General features: G+C 41.6%; 1 protein-coding gene across 1 annotated transcript; it reads left to right on the top strand.

The window, feature by feature from the left end:
• The first annotated feature begins 1,016 nt into the window (after positions 1-1,016).
• LOC140240581 (uncharacterized) lies at positions 1,017-18,920 on the top strand. The gene is made up of 17 exons (XM_072320341.1): positions 1,017-1,284; positions 2,346-2,523; positions 3,905-4,192; positions 4,597-4,820; positions 6,411-6,563; positions 6,877-7,009; positions 7,489-7,610; positions 8,400-8,509; positions 9,423-9,797; positions 10,278-10,540; positions 11,648-12,065; positions 12,694-12,910; positions 14,055-15,112; positions 15,509-15,623; positions 15,918-16,052; positions 17,131-17,484; positions 18,664-18,920. The coding sequence occupies exons 1-17, from the start codon at positions 1,105-1,107 to the stop codon at positions 18,877-18,879; spliced, it is 4,539 nt and encodes a 1,512-aa protein (XP_072176442.1). The 5' UTR covers positions 1,017-1,104; the 3' UTR covers positions 18,880-18,920.
• Positions 18,921-21,898: the final 2,978 nt, after the last annotated feature.

Raw genomic sequence — 21,898 nt, 5'->3', positions numbered from 1 at the left:
TTTGAACATACATATGACGGGCAGGTTTATAATGCAATTTGTCCCATTGCTCAGAGTAAAAGCACCTTGAACCTGACAAACCACAGTGTGCCAACTGATGAGTTGTCTGCTATGTACAGTTGAACCTCTCTTATCCGGCCTCCCTTTATCCGGATCTCTCTATTATACGGACGCAATCTCGCCGTGATTTTTGTTTTAATAATTACGGGAGGAAAGGGGGATTCCTAACTCCTTGAGAACTCCTACACAAACACACATGAATTACATATTACTTCGAACATGATTAACATACATTACATCAAATTTCCTTCCAAATTGCTTACCTTCAGACATTTTAACATCCCCAAACATCCCCAAATGTAACAACGAAAGGTTGCAGTATACACATTACTACATGTGGTACTACAATTCGCCACATCAGTACATGTGTATGTATATGTACGTGTATAAAGCATTGAGTCTCCCGTATCCGGCCAAATCCCTTATCCGGATGAGCCCTGGTCCCGACTTGTCCGGATACGAGAGGTTCAACTGTACATGTAGTGTGCTATCACTGCTATGGCCTGTTGCAGTCCTATGCCTTATGTTTCATGGGGTTTTGTTTTTACAAATTTTGTGAGTTTGATGCTATTCACGTATTAATCAAAAAATGAAATAAAGATATTCACACTGATCCCAAAATGAATGGGATGTGCACTAGCGCATGTACAAAATATACTAATACACAGTCAAGGTGCATATAATACAGTTTAGTAGGCCTAGAAGTATATTTTAAAATGAATAGACAATAATTGTGATTATGCTAATGTCATGATAGTTACAAAGTTTATAGTATAATTGTTGTTCAATCAAAGGCTTATTGCAGAATGTAACAAATGTGGTATATAGTTCTATTGCACAATCTGCAGTGAGAAGAAAACTGAGTTTCTATTATTGCAATCTTGTTTCTTCATTGTCATTTATATGAGTCAAGAAAGGGCAAAAAAGATAGTGAAAAGATATGAAAATTATCACATGCATTCCATTTTCTGTTCAGTCATTCACAGGGCTGTCACCCTATACCATGACTCTATGGCACTGGTCAGTCTATAACCCACAAGAGAGATGCCCATCCAAACACCCCAGTGGACAGAGGTTCTGTCCTGTCCAGTATGCTGCAAGGACTTCAGTCCATCTGGCCGCCAGCCGGTCAGTCTCTCCTGCGGCCACACAGTCTGCCGAATGTGTCTAGGCACACTCCCGCGGCATCAGTGCCCGTTTGACCAGACAGCCATTACCAGAGAGGTAATAGTTTTGGAGCACAGATGTTCGCTCTCTCCTTCCTTTACTCCCTTCCTTGTTATGTTTTCATCTTGTTTGTTTTTATTACTCAATTCTTCATATTGAATGGATTTTATGTCTGTATATAAATTACATTTGTTTTTCTATTTAGTATTGTTCCAGTGTTTTTTGTTTTTGTTTTGTTTTGTTTTGTTTTTTTTGTTCTGATGTTTTGTACTATTAAAGTATATCTTAGAATATAATTTGGCAGGTTTTTATATATATATTTTTTCTTTTTTTTTTCTGTTAAGTAGAATGATGAAGGATGGTGTGTAATATTTATACTTTTGTATTTTTTGGTAAATATTTGGTCATATTTTTGTGCAATATATTCATATTTACTTGTGATTCCTGATGTGGATATTATATACAACAGTTCAATGTATTATATTCAATTTGGAGGTATTTATATGTCATTGCAATGTATTTTAGCCTTCGTTCGGGCTACGAGTTTGCAAGTTTTTACCAAATAGACCATTCTAAATAGATAAAGACAAAATTGTTGCCTGCCTTAGCAGAAAGGCACTCAAAAACCGCACGCACACACACACACTCACACACACAAAATGATGGTAACATCATATGAAAGAGCTTTCAAAATTCAGTTGAATTATGTTACGAACCACAAATTGGGAGCTTGAAATTTCATAGTATTGATGTTATAGAGAAGACATCATTGAGCGCTTCCAAAAGGTCAAGGTTATCAAGTCAAGAGTGCCTAAATACTTAAACAATGGTTCAGCATTTCTATCAATCCAAACTTTCACTCTGGGTCTCTATAAGCACTGATCTATCAGTATTAGATGATTGTTTCAAAAATTTTCGTAATGAATTGTTTTCTAGGTACTCCAGTGCTGTGTAGTTGCATGTTTTTGTCTTGTTGACAGACGACAATGCTGAGTAGAGATTAGTAGTAACACAATCCCTTACTTGCAAAATAATTTGGAGGGCAGCTCTCTAAATATCTTTCCCGTGCCAAGACATGCAATTCTGCATTCCACCGATTCATTTGCCTATTATTTCAGGTTGAGAAGTTACCGACGAACTATGCCATTCTTCAGCTGGTGGCCGGATCGGAGGTGATGCGCGATGCGAGTCGGGAACGGGTGCCCGACGGCATGAAGCCTGCGGAGTACAAGATCTACCGCAGCGCGCGGCAGATAGTTGAAGAGCTGGCACTGCATCTGAGGACCCTCAACAAAGGTGAGGTGATATTCACTGAAGGCAAGCAACTTCTTTGCTGTGATGCCTAATGTAAAAAATATGTATTTTTAGATTTCTGTAACACCTAGCATTAAAACACATCTAAGTAAAGGTACTGTTTATCGTTGGGAGCAGTGATTTAAAAAATGTTCAAGTAATCACATTTGATGCTTATGTGTAAGTCAGTTGTATCACAAAACATCCTGCCTTATAAAAATTTTGCAATAAAGCCTAAACTATAAGGAGATATCACTATATTTCTCAATAAACCATAACTGTAGACTATTTATTCTAGAAACAGTTTTGTTATCTATTGTTCACATTTTGTATATTTTACAGTACTTAACATTGATTGTACTGATTAACATTTTTACATTGGTTGTTTTTGTCCCTAACTCACACTTTAGAACTATTTTGAAGCATTAAAGCTGGTTTTTGTTTCATCTGTAAATGTTAAATAATGTCTTTAACATGTCATATCTTTGTGATTGTATATAAACTTTTCCTTGTGTATTAAAAGTGTGATAGAACCATGATATGTAAACTTTTCCCTGTACAAGTGTGATAGTATCATAGTATGTATACTTTTCTTTGTGTATGTGTGATATCAGTCATCAGTATGTAAACTTTTCCCTGTATTAAATGCAATTGTGTTAAAAAACACCCCCCAAAACAGCAACAAAAAAACACAAAAACAAACAAACACAACAACAAACCCACCAAAAACCCAAACAAGGAAAATAGAACTTGATACTGCTTCATGCTGATATGTGGATTCATCTAGTCAAAGAATGTGAAAAAAAAAATACACTTTTGCACACACACTGACAGTGTTGTGGTTTGATTTGTAAAAGTTAGCTTCTACCTGCTGTACTAAAGACTTGATATGCCCAGTGGGTCATGATATCAATACCAACCCTCTTATCATATGATGAGAAGTTTATGTTATTTATTTATTTTTTTTTAAGTAAGTAAAGATAAGTAGCTTCCTTTTAGGCACCAGCAATGAATTCTTATCAATGCTCATTTGCCACAGTACGAGACTGCCCATGTAGAACCTACAACTAGAATGACAAAAAACAAAAAACAAAACAATAACAACAAGAAAAATCCATCGGGTCATGCAGTGCTAATTGCCTGAATTCTCCCCTCTAACCTACTTTTCTCATTGTTTCCATTTCTTTAAGGTGAAACTCTATCAAATCCTTCCTGATATCAGGATTCACCATTTTGTCCTTTGTATCCTTTGTATTCCTCTTCGCCAATCCCCCCCCCCCCCCGCCCCCCCACCAGTGACTGTGTGCATCATTTGTCTATAGATGTCCCGCTTTTCCTTGAACTTAGTTGTTGATGTGTGTCCTTTTTTTTTCTTGCTTCTCAGCGAGTACAAATGGCTTAAACAGCAGCATCAGCAGCAGTAGCACCGGCAGTACCACCAGTAGCTCGGGGAGTTGTCAGCTGCTGAGCCGGCCCATCCAGCGCAAGCTGGTAACCCTGGTCAACTGCCAGCTTGTGGAGGAGGAGGGGCGGGCACGGGCAGTGCGCGCAGCCCGGTCACTCGGGGAGCGCATCGTCACCGAGCTGATCGTCCAGCATCAGAATCCCCAGCAGCTGTCAACCAACCTGTGGGCTGCCGTCCGCGCCCGGGGATGCCAGTTCCTGGGACCAGGTATGTTCGAGGACATGACCCTTAATTCACCTCCTTTCATGACCCGCCTCGCCATGATTGACTAACTTGCACTATCACGACTGAGTGTGGTGAAGCATGTACATGTACAGTGCACTCTTGCTGTAACAAAACATGACCATAATGACAATTGTTACAGCAGAACAATTATCATTCATATATCTCTATGTAATTTACTGTTTAGCTGCAACAGAATTTTGATATAGCAAAATAAAACTGCAGGTCCCAAGGACTTCGTTGTAACAGGAGTTGCATGTATATCCTGTGTCTGATTTGGAATCACTATATGGTAAACGTGCCATTCACTTTGTATTGTATTGCTTGGCATGAGAAATAATACTGTCACCCTCCTCCTCCCTTCCCCACCATACCCCCCCCCCCCCCAGCCATGCAGGAGGAAACACTAAAGCTGGTACTGCTGGCGCTGGAGGACGGCACGCCCCTCTCCCGCAAGGTCCTGGTCCTGTTTGTGGTCCAGAAGCTGGAGCAGCAGTTCCCCCAGGCCTCCAAGACCAGCGTGGGCCATGTGGTGCAGCTGCTTTACCGTGCCTCCTGCTTCAAGGTCACCAAGCGGGAGGAGGAATCCTCCCTCATGCAGCTGAAAGAGGAGGTGAAGATGGTTATTTTATTTTTGGCCTGAAGAGAAAATGGAAAATTGTCCTTACAAACCAACAGACTGTATGAGGTCTCTAACCTTTGTGTTTTTTCTTCTGAGAGAAACTGACCGAATATCTGTTTGCTACCCATATTCACTCAGATGTGCTCCCTCCCCTCCCCCCCCCCCCCAAAAAAAAAAAAAAATCTGGTGGAAAAAACACATGAAGAGTTTAAATGTAGAAATTGATCCTTCCATTTTTAGCAGCTTGAGGTGTTTGAGATTAAAGCTGCTGAAACACAAAGACAATACTAACGTATGTGATAATTGTCATACCTTCAAAAATATTTCTTGTCATGTAACAACTACAATATTATTGAAAAGATTTTTTTATCTTCTATTTGTTGATGACCTTAAAAATAAATCAAAACTTGTAAAATAGCATTGAAAATGTCATTTATCAGATTTTGCATTCAAACTCTTTAAACACTGATGAATACTATATTTACTACACTCATATATGTTTATTGGGCCAATGCGTTTGTTGATATTCTTGTTTACTGAAGGTAGTCAAGGTATTTGTGAGGAAGCCTTTAAGCTGTCATCATTTTTCTTGTCCAATGTTTTCTTGCACTTCCGATATGCTGTGTGCCTTGACGTAACCACTAAAGGAAATTAGGAAGGTGTAATGTCTGTTTTCTTGTCTACTTTCATTATCTCGAGAAAAGTCCCCAAGATATGTCACTCTGATTGCATTCAAACTCATTAAACACTGATAAATACTATATTTACTACACTCATATATGTTTATTGGGCCAATGCGTTTGTTGATATTCTTGTTTACTGAAGGTAGTCAAGGTTTTTGTGAGAAAGCCTTTAAGCTGTCATCATTTTTCTTGTCCAATGTTTTCTTGCACTTCCGATATGCTGTGTGCCTTGACGTAACCACTAAAGGAAATTAGGAAGGTGTAATGTCTGTTTTCTTGTCTACTTTCATTATCTCGAGAAAAGTCCCCAAGATATGTCACTCTGATTGCATTCAAACTCATTAAACACTGATAAATACTATATTTACTACACTCATATATGTTTATTGGGCCAATGCGTTTGTTGATATTCTTGTTTACTGAAGGTAGTCAAGGTTTTTGTGAGAAAGCCTTTAAGCTGTCATCATTTTTCTTGTCCAATGTTTTCTTGCACTTCCGATATGCTGTGTGCCTTGACGTAACCACTAGAGGAAATCAGGAAGGTGTAATGTCTATTTTCTTGTCTACTTTCATTATCTCAAGAAAAGTCCCCAAGATATGTCACTCTGACTCATCAACATCTAAACTAGCACAAAAAAAAAACACACAAAAAAAAAAACACATTGTGCAAATCACTCCAGTCAAAAGGAATAATAAAAAAAAAAGCCATCTAAGATTTATGTAAAATGATGTAGTTGTTCTTTAAACTCTGTGCCTCCTTAATATAAGTTTGTTGATATCATTTGTTACAAAGTTGTACACACATGCATGCATGTTCATGAGAGAGCAGATACTACTTTTCTGATAAAGCGCTAGCTCATCCAGTTTTTGGTATCGGCTGTGTCTTTTTTCCGTGTAGTTTCGAAACTATGATTCCCTGAGGCGTGAGCACGATGCCCAGATTGTGCAGATTGCCCTCGAAGCTGGTCTGCGGATCTCTCCCGAGCAGTGGTCCTCTCTACTTTACGGAGACCTCAACCACAAGTCCCACATGCAATCAATCATAGACAAGGTGAGAAAGAAGTGGATATTGATTAGATATAAATTGCGGATGATGTTATGGATCGATGATGATGGCAATGACAATGATCATAATGATACTGATGATGATGATGATTATTATTATTATTATGATGACAATGATGAAGATGATGATGATAGTGATGATGATGATGACAATGATGAAGATAATGATAATGATAATGATGATGAAGACAATAACGATAATGATGACTATGATAATGGTTATTGTGGTGGTGATGGCATTATGGTTGATGTTGAGTGGGCAGCTCCAAGAAATAATTGTGGGTCATCTTCTCTTCCAGCTGCAAACTCCTGCATCCTTTGCTTCTAGCATCGAGGAGCTGACCATTTGCCTCCAACGATCCGGGGACCCAGTACGTTTGGCCCAGCTGCGAATTCACCTTGAAAAGTTAGCTAAGATTGATCCAAGCCCAGGTAACTATTGATGTGTCCATGTTTTTAAAGTAACTTTTCTTAAATATTATCGTTTTTGCAATAGTTTTTCATTTAGAAATTGTTTGCCAGTCAATGACTGATTGTTTATGGATATTATGGGTCTTTTGAAATAACCAGTTGTAAGGAATTTCCAGTTCCATATCTGTAAGCTAGACATGTATTTGATCTATGTTTGAGTTTGAATTTATTGTGCTTTGTCATTAGGGAAGTTGTCATATCATGCATGTTGTGACAACCTATGTCGCATACAGTGAATAACTTGCAGCATTTCAGACACTGTTGTGTGACATTGTATGAAAATGTTGTACGCACTCAAGTCCGAATACTGTCAGAGACTTGCACGTAGTCATCATCTTTCTTGTTATCATAGTGAGCTGCACTCGGCATGTAGGATGTAAAGGTTGATTCCCTATATTGTTGCAGGACTACCATTACGATGTTCCTTTCGTTTTAACTAGGTGCCATGATATCATCGTGGGAGGACATCATGTCCGCGATGGATGCAGTGAAGAAAGTCGTGCAAGGTCTGGTGGACTTTATGCAGAATTACTCGCAGAACAAGAAGGCAATGGATCTACAGGTAATTCACAAAGTCTTTAAGAATCCGGTGTAAGTGTATAATGTATGTTTTAATCTTTTGTTCGTTCACAATGCCTGTCATTACTGAATGAAGGGGAATATGTGGAAATGCAGCAATGACTATTTCCCCTGAGGACTCTTGTTCAAATCATTTGAGAATCTAATGTGATGATATCATGTGCGTGCCCCCTTTCGAGTCAGCCAGCACTTTTGATTTGGGTTGGGATTAGAGTGTGCTCATGTGTGGAATGTGTTTCCAACAGTCAAGAAGGAAGTTTGATGGTGCCACCACACACAAGGACAAGTGTGTTTTTACTTGTGAAGCTGTCATGTGGGCCAAGCAGTCATAGTGTTCCTCGCTCCGCTTCCTGTACGTACGGGAAAGGAGGACAGAGTCCTGCTTCCCACATCCCGTCTCTCTGTTTCCTGTGTCACGACTGGAACTTTCTCTTGAGTCTTGAAAAAAACTAAACAAGAATTAGTCTTGTTTGCCATGACCGTCCCAGAAATATGAGATGTGTTTACATCTATCCTCTTCCCTTTGGAGTCACGCACTTTGCTCTTGCCAATTTGTGAATGGATAGACTTGAAGTGAAACTGATCTATATAGACACATTAGCATGTGGTTAAAGGTAATTAGTTTTTTTTTTATTTTATTTTTTTATTCATAGTCAGCTGTTTGAAAATGTCCATGCCATGAGGGAAGTATGTCGCAAAGTGGGTAATGCAAAAGTTTTTATCACACAGTATGCTAACAGTCAATCCGACTTTGATTTGATGCACCCCACAGACCCAGAACATCAAGTACAAGACAAGCATGTGTCGCGACATCATGCAGAAAGGAGGCTGCCCGCGTGGTCCAAGTTGCACCTTTGCGCATTCGGAAGAGGAGCTGGAGAAGTGAGTTTGCCGCACGATGAATCGTTGGGTCATGTGACAGCTTGCTATGTGAAAGTCGTGGTGATGAAACATCGTCCTCTATGGTGAATGATAACAAAACGAAACCATAGAGGTCGGCAGAGATCTTGCTCTGAGATAATTAGCGATGAAAACACACAATAAATAATGTATGCCTTAATAAATGCATATATATGAACACAGGAGAATGTTTAGATGTGAGATGCATAAACAATTATTAACCATGAATTAAAGAAAGTAGGCACTAAATAGTGTTTTTCATTCTTTTTCACTCATTCATTTCTGAGATGAAATAGTTACATCTCGACCAGTCAACTGTTTATATTTTTCATGTGTGCAGAAGACATGGCATTTATTACAGATCCATGCATTTTGTGATAAAATCAAATTGGCTCCCAACCAGCTCCTATTATTTTCTGTTTCCCCTTAGCAGTTTCACTCTTCAGGTTTGACTGTTTGTGCATTTTAGTCAAATCCAAATTCATTAATCAGGCATAAGAGCTCTGCATCCAATTGGGCACTAAAACTGTCCTATTAGATATGACGGTAGCATTTTTGGCGTCACATGTTTTTTCTTCAGTTGAAATGGCCTGTGGCTGGAACACTGAAGCTGCTTGCTCTTCCTTTCATTTGCCATTGTGTTATTTAGGCTGTTTAGAAAATGGTGTAGCTTTGGAAGCATGTTTCTCATTTTGACTAGGAAATAAGTTTCACAACAGTTCTCATATTGCATGTGCCATTCTATACATATAGCAAAGAAACAACTCCTGTTTAGATTCTTAGTGTAGTTTGCGCACAAGGGCTACTGCTTTTCCAGCGAGAATATGCCCATGATTGGACTTGCTCCAGGACTGAAACTTTCATTTTTGTTTTACTGTGGCTTCTCTTTCCACAGGTACCGAGCTAAGAGCCGGCAGCTCGTGACGGCCCTCAACAATCAGTCCAAGAACCCAAAGTCTGGGCGGCGGGAGATCATCTCCTCCCTGCCAGACAACCCCCAGGAGCTCTTGCTGCGTTCCAAGAGCATGACGGGCAAGGACAGGTGTGACTCAACCTCCTCCGAGACCCAGTCGTGGGCGGGTCCGGACCTCCGACTGGGCGTAGGGGAAGGCCTGCCCAGATTCGGTCCGGCTGAAGGGAGCGGCAGCGATTTGCTGTCGTCTGTCACCGGCACGGGGTCGAGTATATTCCTCCAGACTGGTCTAGGAAAGGATTCGCTCCTGGATTCTGGGACCAGCAGTGGGGTGGCTGATGACACTGAAGACAAAATGTGAGTGTAAAGAATTGATGCATTGTGTGTGTGTGCTTTTGTGTGTGTGTATGAATATATGGAGAGTGTTGTTTGAGGCAATCGCAATTGGTAAGAAAATCATTTTTTTCTGCTTGATGTGAAACTTGCTTCTGTGGCAAAAAAAAAAAGTTGAGAATAAGAATAAATAACGAAATTTACAAAGATCATAATTTGGCCGAATGAACTTCAATAATGACTGGAAAAGAATTATATTGTCAGCAATCAAAATGCTGGTCAGATTGCTTCAATTCTACCTGAGCTTGTGGCATTCTGAAAACTTGAATGTTTCAAGATTTAAGGTCCAGATTAATGTCTACTGTATGTTTCATGGTGTATCTATTTTTGCTAAAACTTGTGAGTGGACAAATATTTGTTCAGTGAACAACTCACATATTGTCTCATAGCTCACATGAAATGATAGATTACATAATGTGTTTTTCTCTTTTCTTTCATCTCCAGACAAGAGTCCCTCCGTGGGCTCAGCGAGGGTCTGACGGAGCACAGGCCGGCCAGCCCCGCCCAGGAGCGTTACACACCGGCCAGCGAGCTGCCCGCCAGCAACAGGGAGCTGTACCTGGCCAACCTGGGCATGAAACGTGGACTGGCTGGGGACCCACCGCAGGGTGAGGCTGACCTGGGCACCAGCAGGAACCGACTGGTGGCAAAGTCCAGTCCCAGGCTGGTGCCTGCAGAGTCTACGAGATATTCGAGTCCTCCAGAAGGTTAGTTACAGTAACCCACGTCTGCCTGTCGTGTAATGCAGTTTATAAGCTGTTGGTGCCGGAGACTGTTTCACATACGTCCACTAAACTGTGCCGTCTGAAATTCAAGGTGATGTCAACAACACTTATAAAAAGAAAACTAGGGAAATCTGTATATCAGTTGAAAGAGAAGGTAATGGCCTTTCATATAAGATGTAAATCAGTGTCATGTCATGAATGATGTGACGTCATGATTTTAGTATTTTCATATGATTTACACATTTATGATAAATCACATCGCATATTCAAAAGAAACCACTAACGGAAAATGTCTAAAGCCTTTATACAGAAAAACAACTGTCAATTTCGAAATTTTCATAATGTGAGCTTTTCGATGGTATATAACTCATAGGGTATAATGCTTACAAATATAAAGAATTGTGCTCTAGCAATACTTCTGAATCTGGTGCAGCTGAAAAGCTGCACATGCTATTCTTTCTCTAAACATGGGTACTGCTGTGGCCCAATATATTGTAATTTCTGCAGTGGATTATAAAACATCAAGTAGCAACCATTACTGCGAATGCTCTGAGATTTCATTACTTCTGGCCTACCTTTCAGGGCAATCGTATTTCACATTTTCGTTGTAACTCAACGTATATTGTGTTTTCACTGTGCTGTTTTCACACATTTTGTATGCACATACCTCCATTTTTAGAAAAAATCTACTGTTTCTGCAGTCGTATGAAAAATATGTTTTCGCTTTAATTCTGTTCAGAGGTTTGTTTGTCTTTAATATTGTTTACATGTTCAGACATGTGCTAAGTAGTAAAAGTAGGACGTAAAATGCAAAGATGTCTCAGATGTCATAAGGGATTTACATCTTTTTCCTCTGATATGTTAAGACTGTGAAAGATAAAGAGGGCACAACACTTATACTTCATCACTTTGTGCTTGATTAACATTTATTAACAATGTATCTCAAAAGTGGCAGATCTTGGTTATAAAAGATGAGGGAATATTTGAAAATAGTATGCCTACGTAATAGTGCAGAGATAGACTTAAAAGGAATGCTTGATGACTTTGCACAAATGTGATAAGTTTGTTGTTTTTGGCCTGTTGCCACAGATGGCTATTACATTGAGCGAAAGGTGGCTTCAAGAGCCCAAGAGCACCCAAAGCCCAAGGTGGCGCTGAAGCCTTCTGCAGCGGGCACTGCCCCGCCTGCACCACCGCTCCAGCCGCGCATCCTCATTCCAACCAACTATCCCATGCCACGTCCTAAGCAGCCAATGGATTACCACGAGCGGGACAGGTACATCGCGCCCATCGGGGGCCGGTATCTGTACCCGATGCCAACAAGTCCCCTCCCCAACCAGCGGGCGAGTGGATACCGCCGCCCCGTGATTCAGCGCTACGTGGACCCGACCACCATGAAAGCGTATGACGTAGTGCCTGCGGATTGCAACATCGAGCCCAGCGCCCCGCCTGAGTCACTGCTCCCCAGGCGTGATTATGAGTGGAAACAACACCCATTGGATCCAAGGTAGATGATCACCCCCTCCCGCCTGTAATCATACATATGCCATTTTTGGTTCTCTCTGAGCTTGTAACTCCGCTGGAGATCATGCAGTCCAAACATTTTAGTTGCTCTCAGTACAAAAGGGGTTGACATAGCACGCTCTCGGTTAATGTTCTCAAGTATGTTTCCACAGCGAATGTATATTGTGTGCTTTACAGATACTCAGTAACCATATGATACTGACAGTAAGGCCCAAATTCACAGAGTTACTTTGAATTTAGTCCTTGGATTATGCAAATTTTGTCTCAGTGAATATGTGTGAGAGATCGCATGGCCAATGTGCATCAAATAAATGATCATGTGCTGACACATGCATGTGAAAGGTGTGCCTTATTTGTGCTTTAGACTCGGACTACGTCAGTGACTTTTGACCTTACATGTACATTGTACCAGGTATATATTTGGGCTACAGTATGTTAACTTGATAAACTAGGTAATTTCATGATGCAAGCATTATGTCCGCCAGGTAAAAACACATATATCTTAACATGATGGACCATTGCTATCTTAGATTCGTGATTGAGTGAGGGAGAGGCATTCTAAGTGTTTTATCATTACATCATGACCACTTTGGTGCTCCTTTTGATCGAAGGTGGCGGGACCCTCGCCCAGACTACTACTCCCTGTACGATCAGCACGCTCACGGGCAGGCTGCTCTGCATCAGGGGCCCGCCGCATCGGCCCCCCTCCTGATACCGAGCCACGGCCGGCCGGATTATGCGGACTCGCCAGAGGACAACCTTCATCACGGCAAGCCCAGGCCCTCCAAGCAAGTGCCACCCCCTATGCATCCGCTCAAAGTTGAAAGGGTGGGTTTCTGCATCCGTGAGATCTTTTTCTCTGTTGTGTGTGTGTGTGTTTTATGTTGATGTTCCTTTTTCTCTTTACTGAAGGTATTAGTCATGCATTCAGTATGCAAATGTCTTTATTGGGTCCTGGCTTCCACTATGGTGTGAAACCTTGTTACGGCTTGTTGCACTCGCCGAAAATACAGATAAAGGAAATGCAGAAAATAATCTGTGGAAGTTGTCGATCAGGCTTGATACTGGGTAGCTTGCAGGTCAATACACTTTGATGAAGTGAACTATCCAAACCAATAAAATCTTGTGCATCACAAACCATACAAATTGTATAGCAAAGTCTACAAAACACAAGTGTCACTTTTGTGGCAAAGTGTCTTTGGAAATTTAAGGAGAGGAAATCCCTTGTCTTGTGAATGCAGTGACTTATAAATATATAATGAATAATGATGAATAATGAATAACATTTATATAGCGCTTTATACTGATGTTTCTAAGCGCATTGATCTGGAAAAAGAAAAGAAAAGAAAAAAAAAAAAGTATGACATTAAGATAAAATACAGCATTATGTAAATATACTATACTAATAATATACTAATAATATAACATACAGCAACAAAACAACATAAATATAAACAATATAAATACAGTTTTGTCTTGATTTTCTTTCCCTATTGAATTAACTCCGAAGAAAAGTTGTTTCTGACTTGAGCCAAGGGAAAGAAGTGTTATGCAGTGGGGGTGGGGGGGGGGGGGGAGGGGGTGGTCGAAATCAGAGAACAGATTGGCTCACCTTTCTGTTCAACTTGAAGGTAGTGTAAGCAAAAACTTGACAAATGCTACTGTAATGTTCAAAACAGAGAATGTCGTGTTTTTGCCTTTTAAAGGTGCTACCAGTGTATTTGATTACTTACCAGGTGCAAAGTTATATTAGGTGGAGTCTTAAACAGCTGTGCACAAGGCCACTCACTGTGCAGTACTTAACTCTTGACACAATGTATGCTACTTCCATTGACTATTTTAATTGTGTGCTATTCAAGCAAGGTATCATGTTGACATACAAAAATTATGTATTTTGTTTTAATAAGTTCATCAATGCTTTAACTTTTGTTTAGCCTCTCTATCTCTCTCTCTCTCTCTCTGTTGTTTACAGGGACCAAGTCTTACTGAGCTCAGGGAGAAGAAAGATTACTTGGTGAATAAGCTGGATGAGATACAAGGTGATGCGGATAATCCCCCAACGACACCAAGCGCATCATCTACGCCCAAGCTGACAAAGCTGACATCCCAGACATCAAATGGTGTCATCTGGCCGACGTTTTTCTCCCCTCCCAATTCCGCCTCGTCCCTGGGCCTTCAGTTCAAGGGCATCACCGATGACGATGATGACGATGACCATGATCATCGGAACAATGGCATCGACATCGATGCAGAGGTTCCCCTGGTGACGGACCATAGCAAAGAGAGCACCTTTGACAGCAACGGGCAGGAGGATCGGTCGGAGGGTGACGTCTCGTCCCAAGGGAGCTACAACCCTTGGACCAGCACCTCGCTCTTCACCCCGAACACCGGAAAAGCCGTGAAGGAGACAGCCACCAACTACACCATGACCTACAGCAAGGTGCTGGTGCGGCACGTCTCGGCCAACGAGACCGAGGAGCAGCAGCAGACCCCGGTGCAGGGCACCCACACCATGCAGGACTTCAAGGACATGTCCATGGATGACCTCAAGCGCACGCTGAACCAGGTCAAGCAGCAGGACCAGCGGGCGGGCTGCAGCCACTTCGAGCGCGGCACCAAAATTCAGCTGGAGATGGAGCGGAGGGAGGAGGGGCAGAACAGCTCCGGCCCCATCACCTCCTACCCTCCGGTGCCCCTGCCCGCCCAGCTGGCCCACAAGGACCCCATCCTCCACCTCTACTCTCGTCTGCCCAAGGACATCAGACCAAAGAACATGGGCTCGTTCATGGACTTTGGCTACTCGGAGACGGCCTCGAGGTCGGCCCGCTCCATGGGCAGGAACACGGGACCGCTGAAGGTCAGTGCGGGCATGGAGGAGAACACTACACCTGTCAACATAACCATGCAGGACTGCCAGGTGGCACCCGGCTTCCAGACCTCCAATGGAGAGGGTTACAGTGTGGCACCGTTTGAGGACAAGTTTCTCAGAGACACCACTGAGAGTGGTGATACGGACTTACTGTACCAGGAGTGAGTGTAATCTCTTGTTATTTGTCTTCTTCATCTGCATAATTTGACTTTATGAATTTTATTAGTGCAACTTGTATTTTTCCTCCTAGAGCTCTTTACTCTTTCCCTATTTTACCTATTCTGATATATCGAGAAATCATGGCATCTGAAAGAAAATTTTGGTCAGACTTACCCATTGTATGTTGTTTTTTTTTGGGGGGGGGGGTGGGACTAACACAAAGTACGCTGCTTGTGCAGTTTTTCAACAACTTGTCATTCACATTCACATTCACTCCATATATGTAATTTATGTATTTTATCACTATTATTATGTTGTGCTGTGTGCACATAGTTTTCAGTTTGTCTGCATCTCTTGTTAACTTCTTTCTCTGTTCCTGTCTTGTGATTGATGGACAGTGACTGGGAGCAGAATGTGGCCAAACTGGTGGAGTGTGACCCCAGAGCTGAGGAGAAGCTGAAACAGGCGCTGGACCAAGTCAGCCAGCAGATCCAAGCCAAGGAGACTGTCAAGGTAGGCCTGGGACCCTCCCTTACCTCTCCTGCCTCCCCCCCCCCCCATCACCCCAATCCCCCAATCAAAACCCAACAACACTAATACAAGAAAATTAAAGAACATTGTTGTCCTGCTCTAATCACACTATTTTTTTTTTTATAGTTATTTTTTTTTTTTTATAGTGTGGATTGTGCCACATTTCATCAAGGTTTTAATCAGGCCTATTTTTCTCTGTTTGTTTTCTTTGTTTGTTTTTTTGATACGGATTTGACACTTGATCATTGCTTTTTTTCTCCCCTTTTACCCACCTAGCATGCCCGAAACACCATGATGCTGGACATAGAGGAAAAGGCACTGGAAAACATGCAGCCAGGGCGAGAGAGCCACCATTCCGTCTGCAACCACGGCAGTCCCAGCACCCCGCGTGCCGAGCCTCCCACCTCCGTGGTGAGTGAATGAATGGATGAGGATCTAGCCAGCAGTTGCTGCCAGTGGTCTCGGTGGTTCGTCCTCTGGGAGAACTTGACTGGCCAGTGGTCTGAACTTTTGACCCAAAACCACTTACGTAATGCCACTTGAAGCAAACCAAGCTGAGAAGCATTCGCAATATGATATTTCAGTGGTTATCTTTTAACTAAGGCACTAGCTTAGGTATTGGGGCATCGTGGATAAGACTCCTTACTCTCAGTCTGAGGACACAAGTTTAAATCCAGTCCAGTGCTTACGTCCTTGGACAAGATGTTTTTACCCACCATGTCTCTTTTGATCCCATTGTCAGAGTAGGTTCCTGGCAACACTAGTGTTATTATAACGGTAGGGCCCTCTGTTAGAGCAGTGTCAGTACTGAAGAGGCTACCTATGATTAAGAAGAGATCATATTATAATTTTGTTATTATTTTAATGATTATTATCATTATGGGTAGTAAGTGATTTAAACAGGAACAAGAAATTAGGCCATGCCTAACTAGTGTGTTACAACATGTAACCAAACTAACCAATGCGCATGGAATGGACATGTCTAATTATGGTAGTCTATTAGAAAAGCAGTGGTAAGTAAATGGCAAGTCAGGAATGACAATCTGTTCAACCAATGATTCCTGCTACGTGCGTCTGGGAGATCTTGACTGCCTTGGAAACTACAATAGGTATTCAGTTGACTGCCACTCATTGTCTGTGTGTTTGTGAAATTTGCTAGTGTGTATAGAAGATCTTTATAAGCCATTAGATCAATGTTGATGTTTTTAATCCAAGTTATGAAGTAACAAAGTGAAGGAAAATTAGTACTTAGGTTATATAGAGATGGTTTATCCCTCATCATAGCAAGTGAAAGACTGCCAATGAGACTCCCAGGAAATGTTGGTAAAGAAATCATCTTTCATGTCAGGAGTGATTGTTTCAGAGCAGTTGAAAGCGATTGAGCATTACAGTTTGTTAGCTGTGGTAGGTATGGTGTCCGGCCAGTGGAAGTTAAGTCTGTATTATATCTTGTTTTTCTCCTTCTGTCAATCTCTCTTTCTTCACTCAGAATGCTTTCATGCTGCCCGAGAGCCCTGCGATACAGCTGCAAGAGAGGAGCCTGGCCCGGTACAGTCGGCAACCTAGCCACCACCAGCAGGACTGGGGTGCCCCCCTGCCCCCCACATCAGCCAGTGGACAGGGTGCCAAGGGTGCCCGCCGTCCCTGGCCCGACCCGACGGAGGACTCGTACTACAGCGCGGACCCCACTTACAGGTACGGGACCTCTACCAGTGCCACTGCAGGTGCCACCGCTGGTGCCGTGGGGCTCCAGTATGCGGACCGTGGTGCAGTGCACCACCCAGGAACCGTTGGGCGCGAGATGAGGGGATTGCAGTCAACAATGGCCAGCAAACAACAAATGGTGAGATGCCCATCACTCCCTTTCCTGCCAGCTTTACGTAAGAATATCTAAAACCCCTCCCCCCCCCCCAGATACAAACAAACAAAATAAAACCCCCAAATCCCTGGTGCCCTTGCCCACCCACATGTCACACAAGAACTCCATTGTCCACTCCTACCCCACTTTTCTTGCCTTAAAATACTGTGCAGAAGAACATGGGATTGACCTTGGAATTTGGCTACTCAGAGATAGCCTCAAGGTCAGCCCGCTCGGCTCCCTTTCCAATCAGCTGCACTTTGGTATCCCTTCCCTTCAGTCCCCTTCTTCTCAAAAAGAAAAAGGAAATGAAAACAAGTAAACCAACAAATGATACAGTTATAACAAAATTCCGGTTACAACGAAACAAAAATCCAGGTCGCAAAATTGTCTGGCTCTATGTTTTGTTATTGTTTATTTGTTTGGTCATAATGAAATTTCGATATAACGAAAGAAAACTGCCAGTCCCAAGGATTTTGTTATAATGGGAGTCCACTGTACTACATAAAGCCTCGCTCTATTCAACCAAACTGAACTCAACTCAACTGTGAGGCGCTTGTTTGATTATGACGTGGATGAAATATGACGCTGGGAGATCAGCATAGATCTGGGCTAAAACTCAATAAATTCTCAAATTGTAACTAGTGGTACATTAGGAAAGCCGATGTGACAATCCATGTACTGATGCAGAATGCATGCATATGCGGTCCAGGTTGTTCTGTAAAACGAGGAATGTTCGCGTGCATTTCAATTTCGTGATTTTCGCGACAGCTGAGTGTTGCGAAATTGAAATGCACGCTAAAGATCTTGTCTACACTATATGCACTGAATGCCAGTGGCAATTCTCGAAAATCTCATGCTGCTAAGATGGCTGTTGGCTCCCATTTGCGAAAATTTCACGCCGCAAAAATATTGTGTCTTGTATATAGTATTCAATTGTGTTTCATGACGACAGTTGTTGGGAATGTCTCATCATCTTACCTTATAGGGTTTGTCCAGCCCGACATAAATAGCCAAATTCTGAAAGAAGTGGTGTCTCTAGTATAAAGGTCTATGAGGGGCAATAAGCTCTAATGTGCAATCTTTGTCTCTGTTCTTTCCTTCCGCTCTTCTTTCTGCCTGGATTCGCTTCTCCTCGTTGTCGGGTTGGTTTGCCGCCCACAGCTGGAGGCCACCGACCAGCAGATTGCCCGGGAGCTGCAGAACCAGGAGCAGCAGGAGTACCTGGAGCAGATGCGCCTCCGTCAGCGGCAGGAGGAGGCCAAGCAGCGCGAGGCGGAGAAGCGGGAGCAGCAGGAGCTGTACGACCGTCGCCTCGCCCTGGATATGGCACGGCGGGAGGCAATGCGCAGGACCAATTACTCGTATTACCCCTACTGAACAGGGATGTGAGAGTACAAAGTTAAATCTGATTTCAGATTTTTTTTTTTTTTTTATTCTACTCAAAATCCATTTTTCAGACTTTTTTTTTGCAGTTCAAATGCATTACAATGTTCACAGTTAAATGCACTTCAGACTTTTTTTTCAAAAGTTTTATATATTTTTTCAGATATTTTTTTTCTTTGCAAGTACTCTCTCACCCCTGACTAAAGCGAGGCGCAGTTAACTTCACCGTTAACTTCATTTTATTCATTTCTGATGGAATGTTATGCTTTTGATTTTTGTTTCGTCTGCATTTATCAGTGTTCCCCTCAAAGATGATGTATTGAAGAAGAGTTCAATGAGGATTGGGTGGGATGTGCAGTTTATGCAACACCATCATGCGTCAGTCAGTATGGAATGCCCAAAGGGTCAAAATCAATTGCACAAATGGAGAAGCTTATATACTTCCATTATGGAGGTCTCAGTCTCCAAACAGACAAGCTTGCCCGAGCCGTGCAACGAAATGAAAATACAAAAACAAGATGCATAGGAATGATCCCCAAATTCTTTAACTAGATTCAGACATCTTCTGTTGCTTCTATCTGAAAGATATTTAGTTATCTTGAGGAATTATATTTGGTACTGTTCATTTATGTCGAATGTGTACATTCTGGTAAAAAATATCCTTGTCTTGCCAACATCATTGTAATTCTAATAGTATTTTATTTGTCCATTTTCAGCATTTTCACTGGGGTATTTACAAATTATATTTTTTTTTAAATAATTTCACATTTGAATTTTACCCCTTTTTTTTTCTATATGTTTTCAAACCCATAAAGGAGAAGTTGTAATTGTCTTTTAGCTTTTATTTATCTCTTCTTATCCCTTCATCTCAGTTTTTGTGTTTTTATAGTATTGTGCGTAGCGTACGTGCACAGTGTGCAATTTGTATAGACCCTTTGGGCACTTCATTGCAAGCAGTGTTCCATCACGACTTCTCAAATCAGTGGGATAGGGAAGCCTCCTGTAGGAAGCATGAAGCAAATTGATGTTGATGGTTGCGTGGGCGTTGATGACCCCTAGTGACCTTAATCCTCTCAAGATGAGATCAGTTCTGATGTCTGTTCCTTGTGCTCTTTTCACATTTCCTGAAAAGTATTGCATTATGTGTTGTATGTTTAACATGTCAAGAGATGACGAATATATAAACTGTGCTCTATTACATGCTGACATAGCGCAGTTGACAATAGCATTGGCACAGTGTGTGCGTTGATCATGTATAAAGTAGCAGAAGTAGCCTGCAAATATTTGCAAACTGTAGAGTGCAAATGGCGATCGAAAGTAGCAACACGTACCGAAGAAAGACAGAAATTTGGTTGACATTTTAACAAGCTGTCAGAGATACTGAGTGAAGTCTGTCAAGAAAGGCTAATGGTGATATATTATGCATTATAAGATTGTGTCATATAATGTTTAGAATGATGTCAAAAGGTCCTTGATCTTTTTTTTTTATGAGTGCATTTTGTATGGTTTGCTCAAATATTGCTGTTTTAATAATTTGTTATGCGTAAGATTTGCACTATCAGAGCTGTTTAAGCCTTGAGAGCACACATGGGCAAGAGAATTTACTGTATATTGAAGACATTTTTTAACTACATGAGAAGGACTGTATGAAATTTTGAAGTGTAATTAACCCCTCTCCTTTATACACTGCCTGTGTTAAGCTTTTAAAATACACATTCTGCAGAATCTCCTGTTTACGAAGTGAGCTGGTTTATAGGGGTCCACTTTCACCTCTGGGTGTAACAACACAAACTCATCTTTTGATGCTGGTTCTTCTTTTAAAAATAGTTCATAATCTTATTATTCTTGGTTAGCATTATAGGCATATTTGCAAATTTGTGCTAACCATTAAGGCCGTAGCGTGTTTGCTTAGCACAACTTGATGACCTTGCTTTAACGTGCGCCATTTTGTAAATGGCTTGCGATGATTTTCACATTCATTGCATCGTCGTATTCACCCCTTGTGTATCCTCTATTGTGATGGTACTAAGGGGACCGAGAGTGTTAATGTTTAACACTCTGTGGGAGAAATATGTAACGTCCATACACGAGTATTTACGATATGTGTGTCATGTCCGCACAATGCGGCAATTTCTTCTTCGGGAATGCCAGTGGGACCTTAAAATATTATCTGTAACATGACAGAGACTATGCCTGCTAGACAGTCATTCACATCATATTTGGTCGATTTGCAAACTTCTCTTACCGTTTCGTAAGCGACATTGTTTCCTATATTGTGTTTTTGGTACATTTTGGTACATTTGCGGTCCTCTGCGGTAAGAAAAAAAAAAAGTACACTTATTAACAAGTATTGATCAAGGTTGACAAATAGAGAGAGAGATACCCAAATGCAATATGTGCTTCACTTATCATATGGAACTGGGTCCCAAGGTTTAAAGACCTTTCCCCCTTGAAGTCCCATGAACAACAAGACAAAAATAAACAAACAAACAAGCAAACAACAACAACCACCAGAAACCAAAGCAAAAACTGAGATGCAGCAGTTTTCAAGCTGGGGGAAAAGATCCCATGTTTTACGTAATTTTTAACCAAAATACTGTCCAACAAATATTGATTAAAAATGCGCTAGTAGGTTGTACATGCCACACTGCGTGGTCAAATTGTTTGTGAGGAGGAGTTGTTTTAGGTGCCATCTGGTAATGTTCTCTTTCTCGTCGACGTGTCCCAATTTCCCGCATATTAGTCTCTGATAATCAGAAGGGAACGAGGCATGATGGGAAGAGAGAGAGGAGGGACCTGGGTAATGATTATATATTGTCAGCCCATAGAGGGCAGGCTTCATCTAATGACTGTGCATTCGTCGAACACCCCAGATCCTGTTACCAAGATAGGACAATGAACCACCTCACCAATAAGAATTTTCCACTTCCTTTTCCCCCTCTAAACCAAAGTGAAACAGTGACAAACTTTCATAACTCTTGAAACAAGCAGGGAAAGCACATACTAGTAAGAA

The sequence above is a fragment of the Diadema setosum genome, chromosome 17 (assembly GCF_964275005.1).
Source record: "Diadema setosum chromosome 17, eeDiaSeto1, whole genome shotgun sequence".
Lineage (NCBI taxonomy): Eukaryota > Metazoa > Echinodermata > Echinoidea > Diadematoida > Diadematidae > Diadema > Diadema setosum.
The sequence above is the reverse complement of the archived record's forward strand: the minus strand, read 5'-3'. Positions and strand labels throughout refer to the sequence as shown.

Bases quoted from the DNA above. Each gene is read 5' to 3' on its own strand.
- LOC140240581 (XM_072320341.1), top strand. From the start codon at position 1,105: ATGCCCATCCAAACACCCCAGTGGACAGAGGTTCTGTCCTGTCCAGTA. The intron at 1,285-2,345 runs GTAATAGTTTTG...CTATTATTTCAG, and splicing joins AGACAGCCATTACCAGAGAG to GTTGAGAAGTTACCGACGAA. The intron at 17,485-18,663 runs GTGAGATGCCCA...TGCCGCCCACAG, and splicing joins TGGCCAGCAAACAACAAATG to CTGGAGGCCACCGACCAGCA.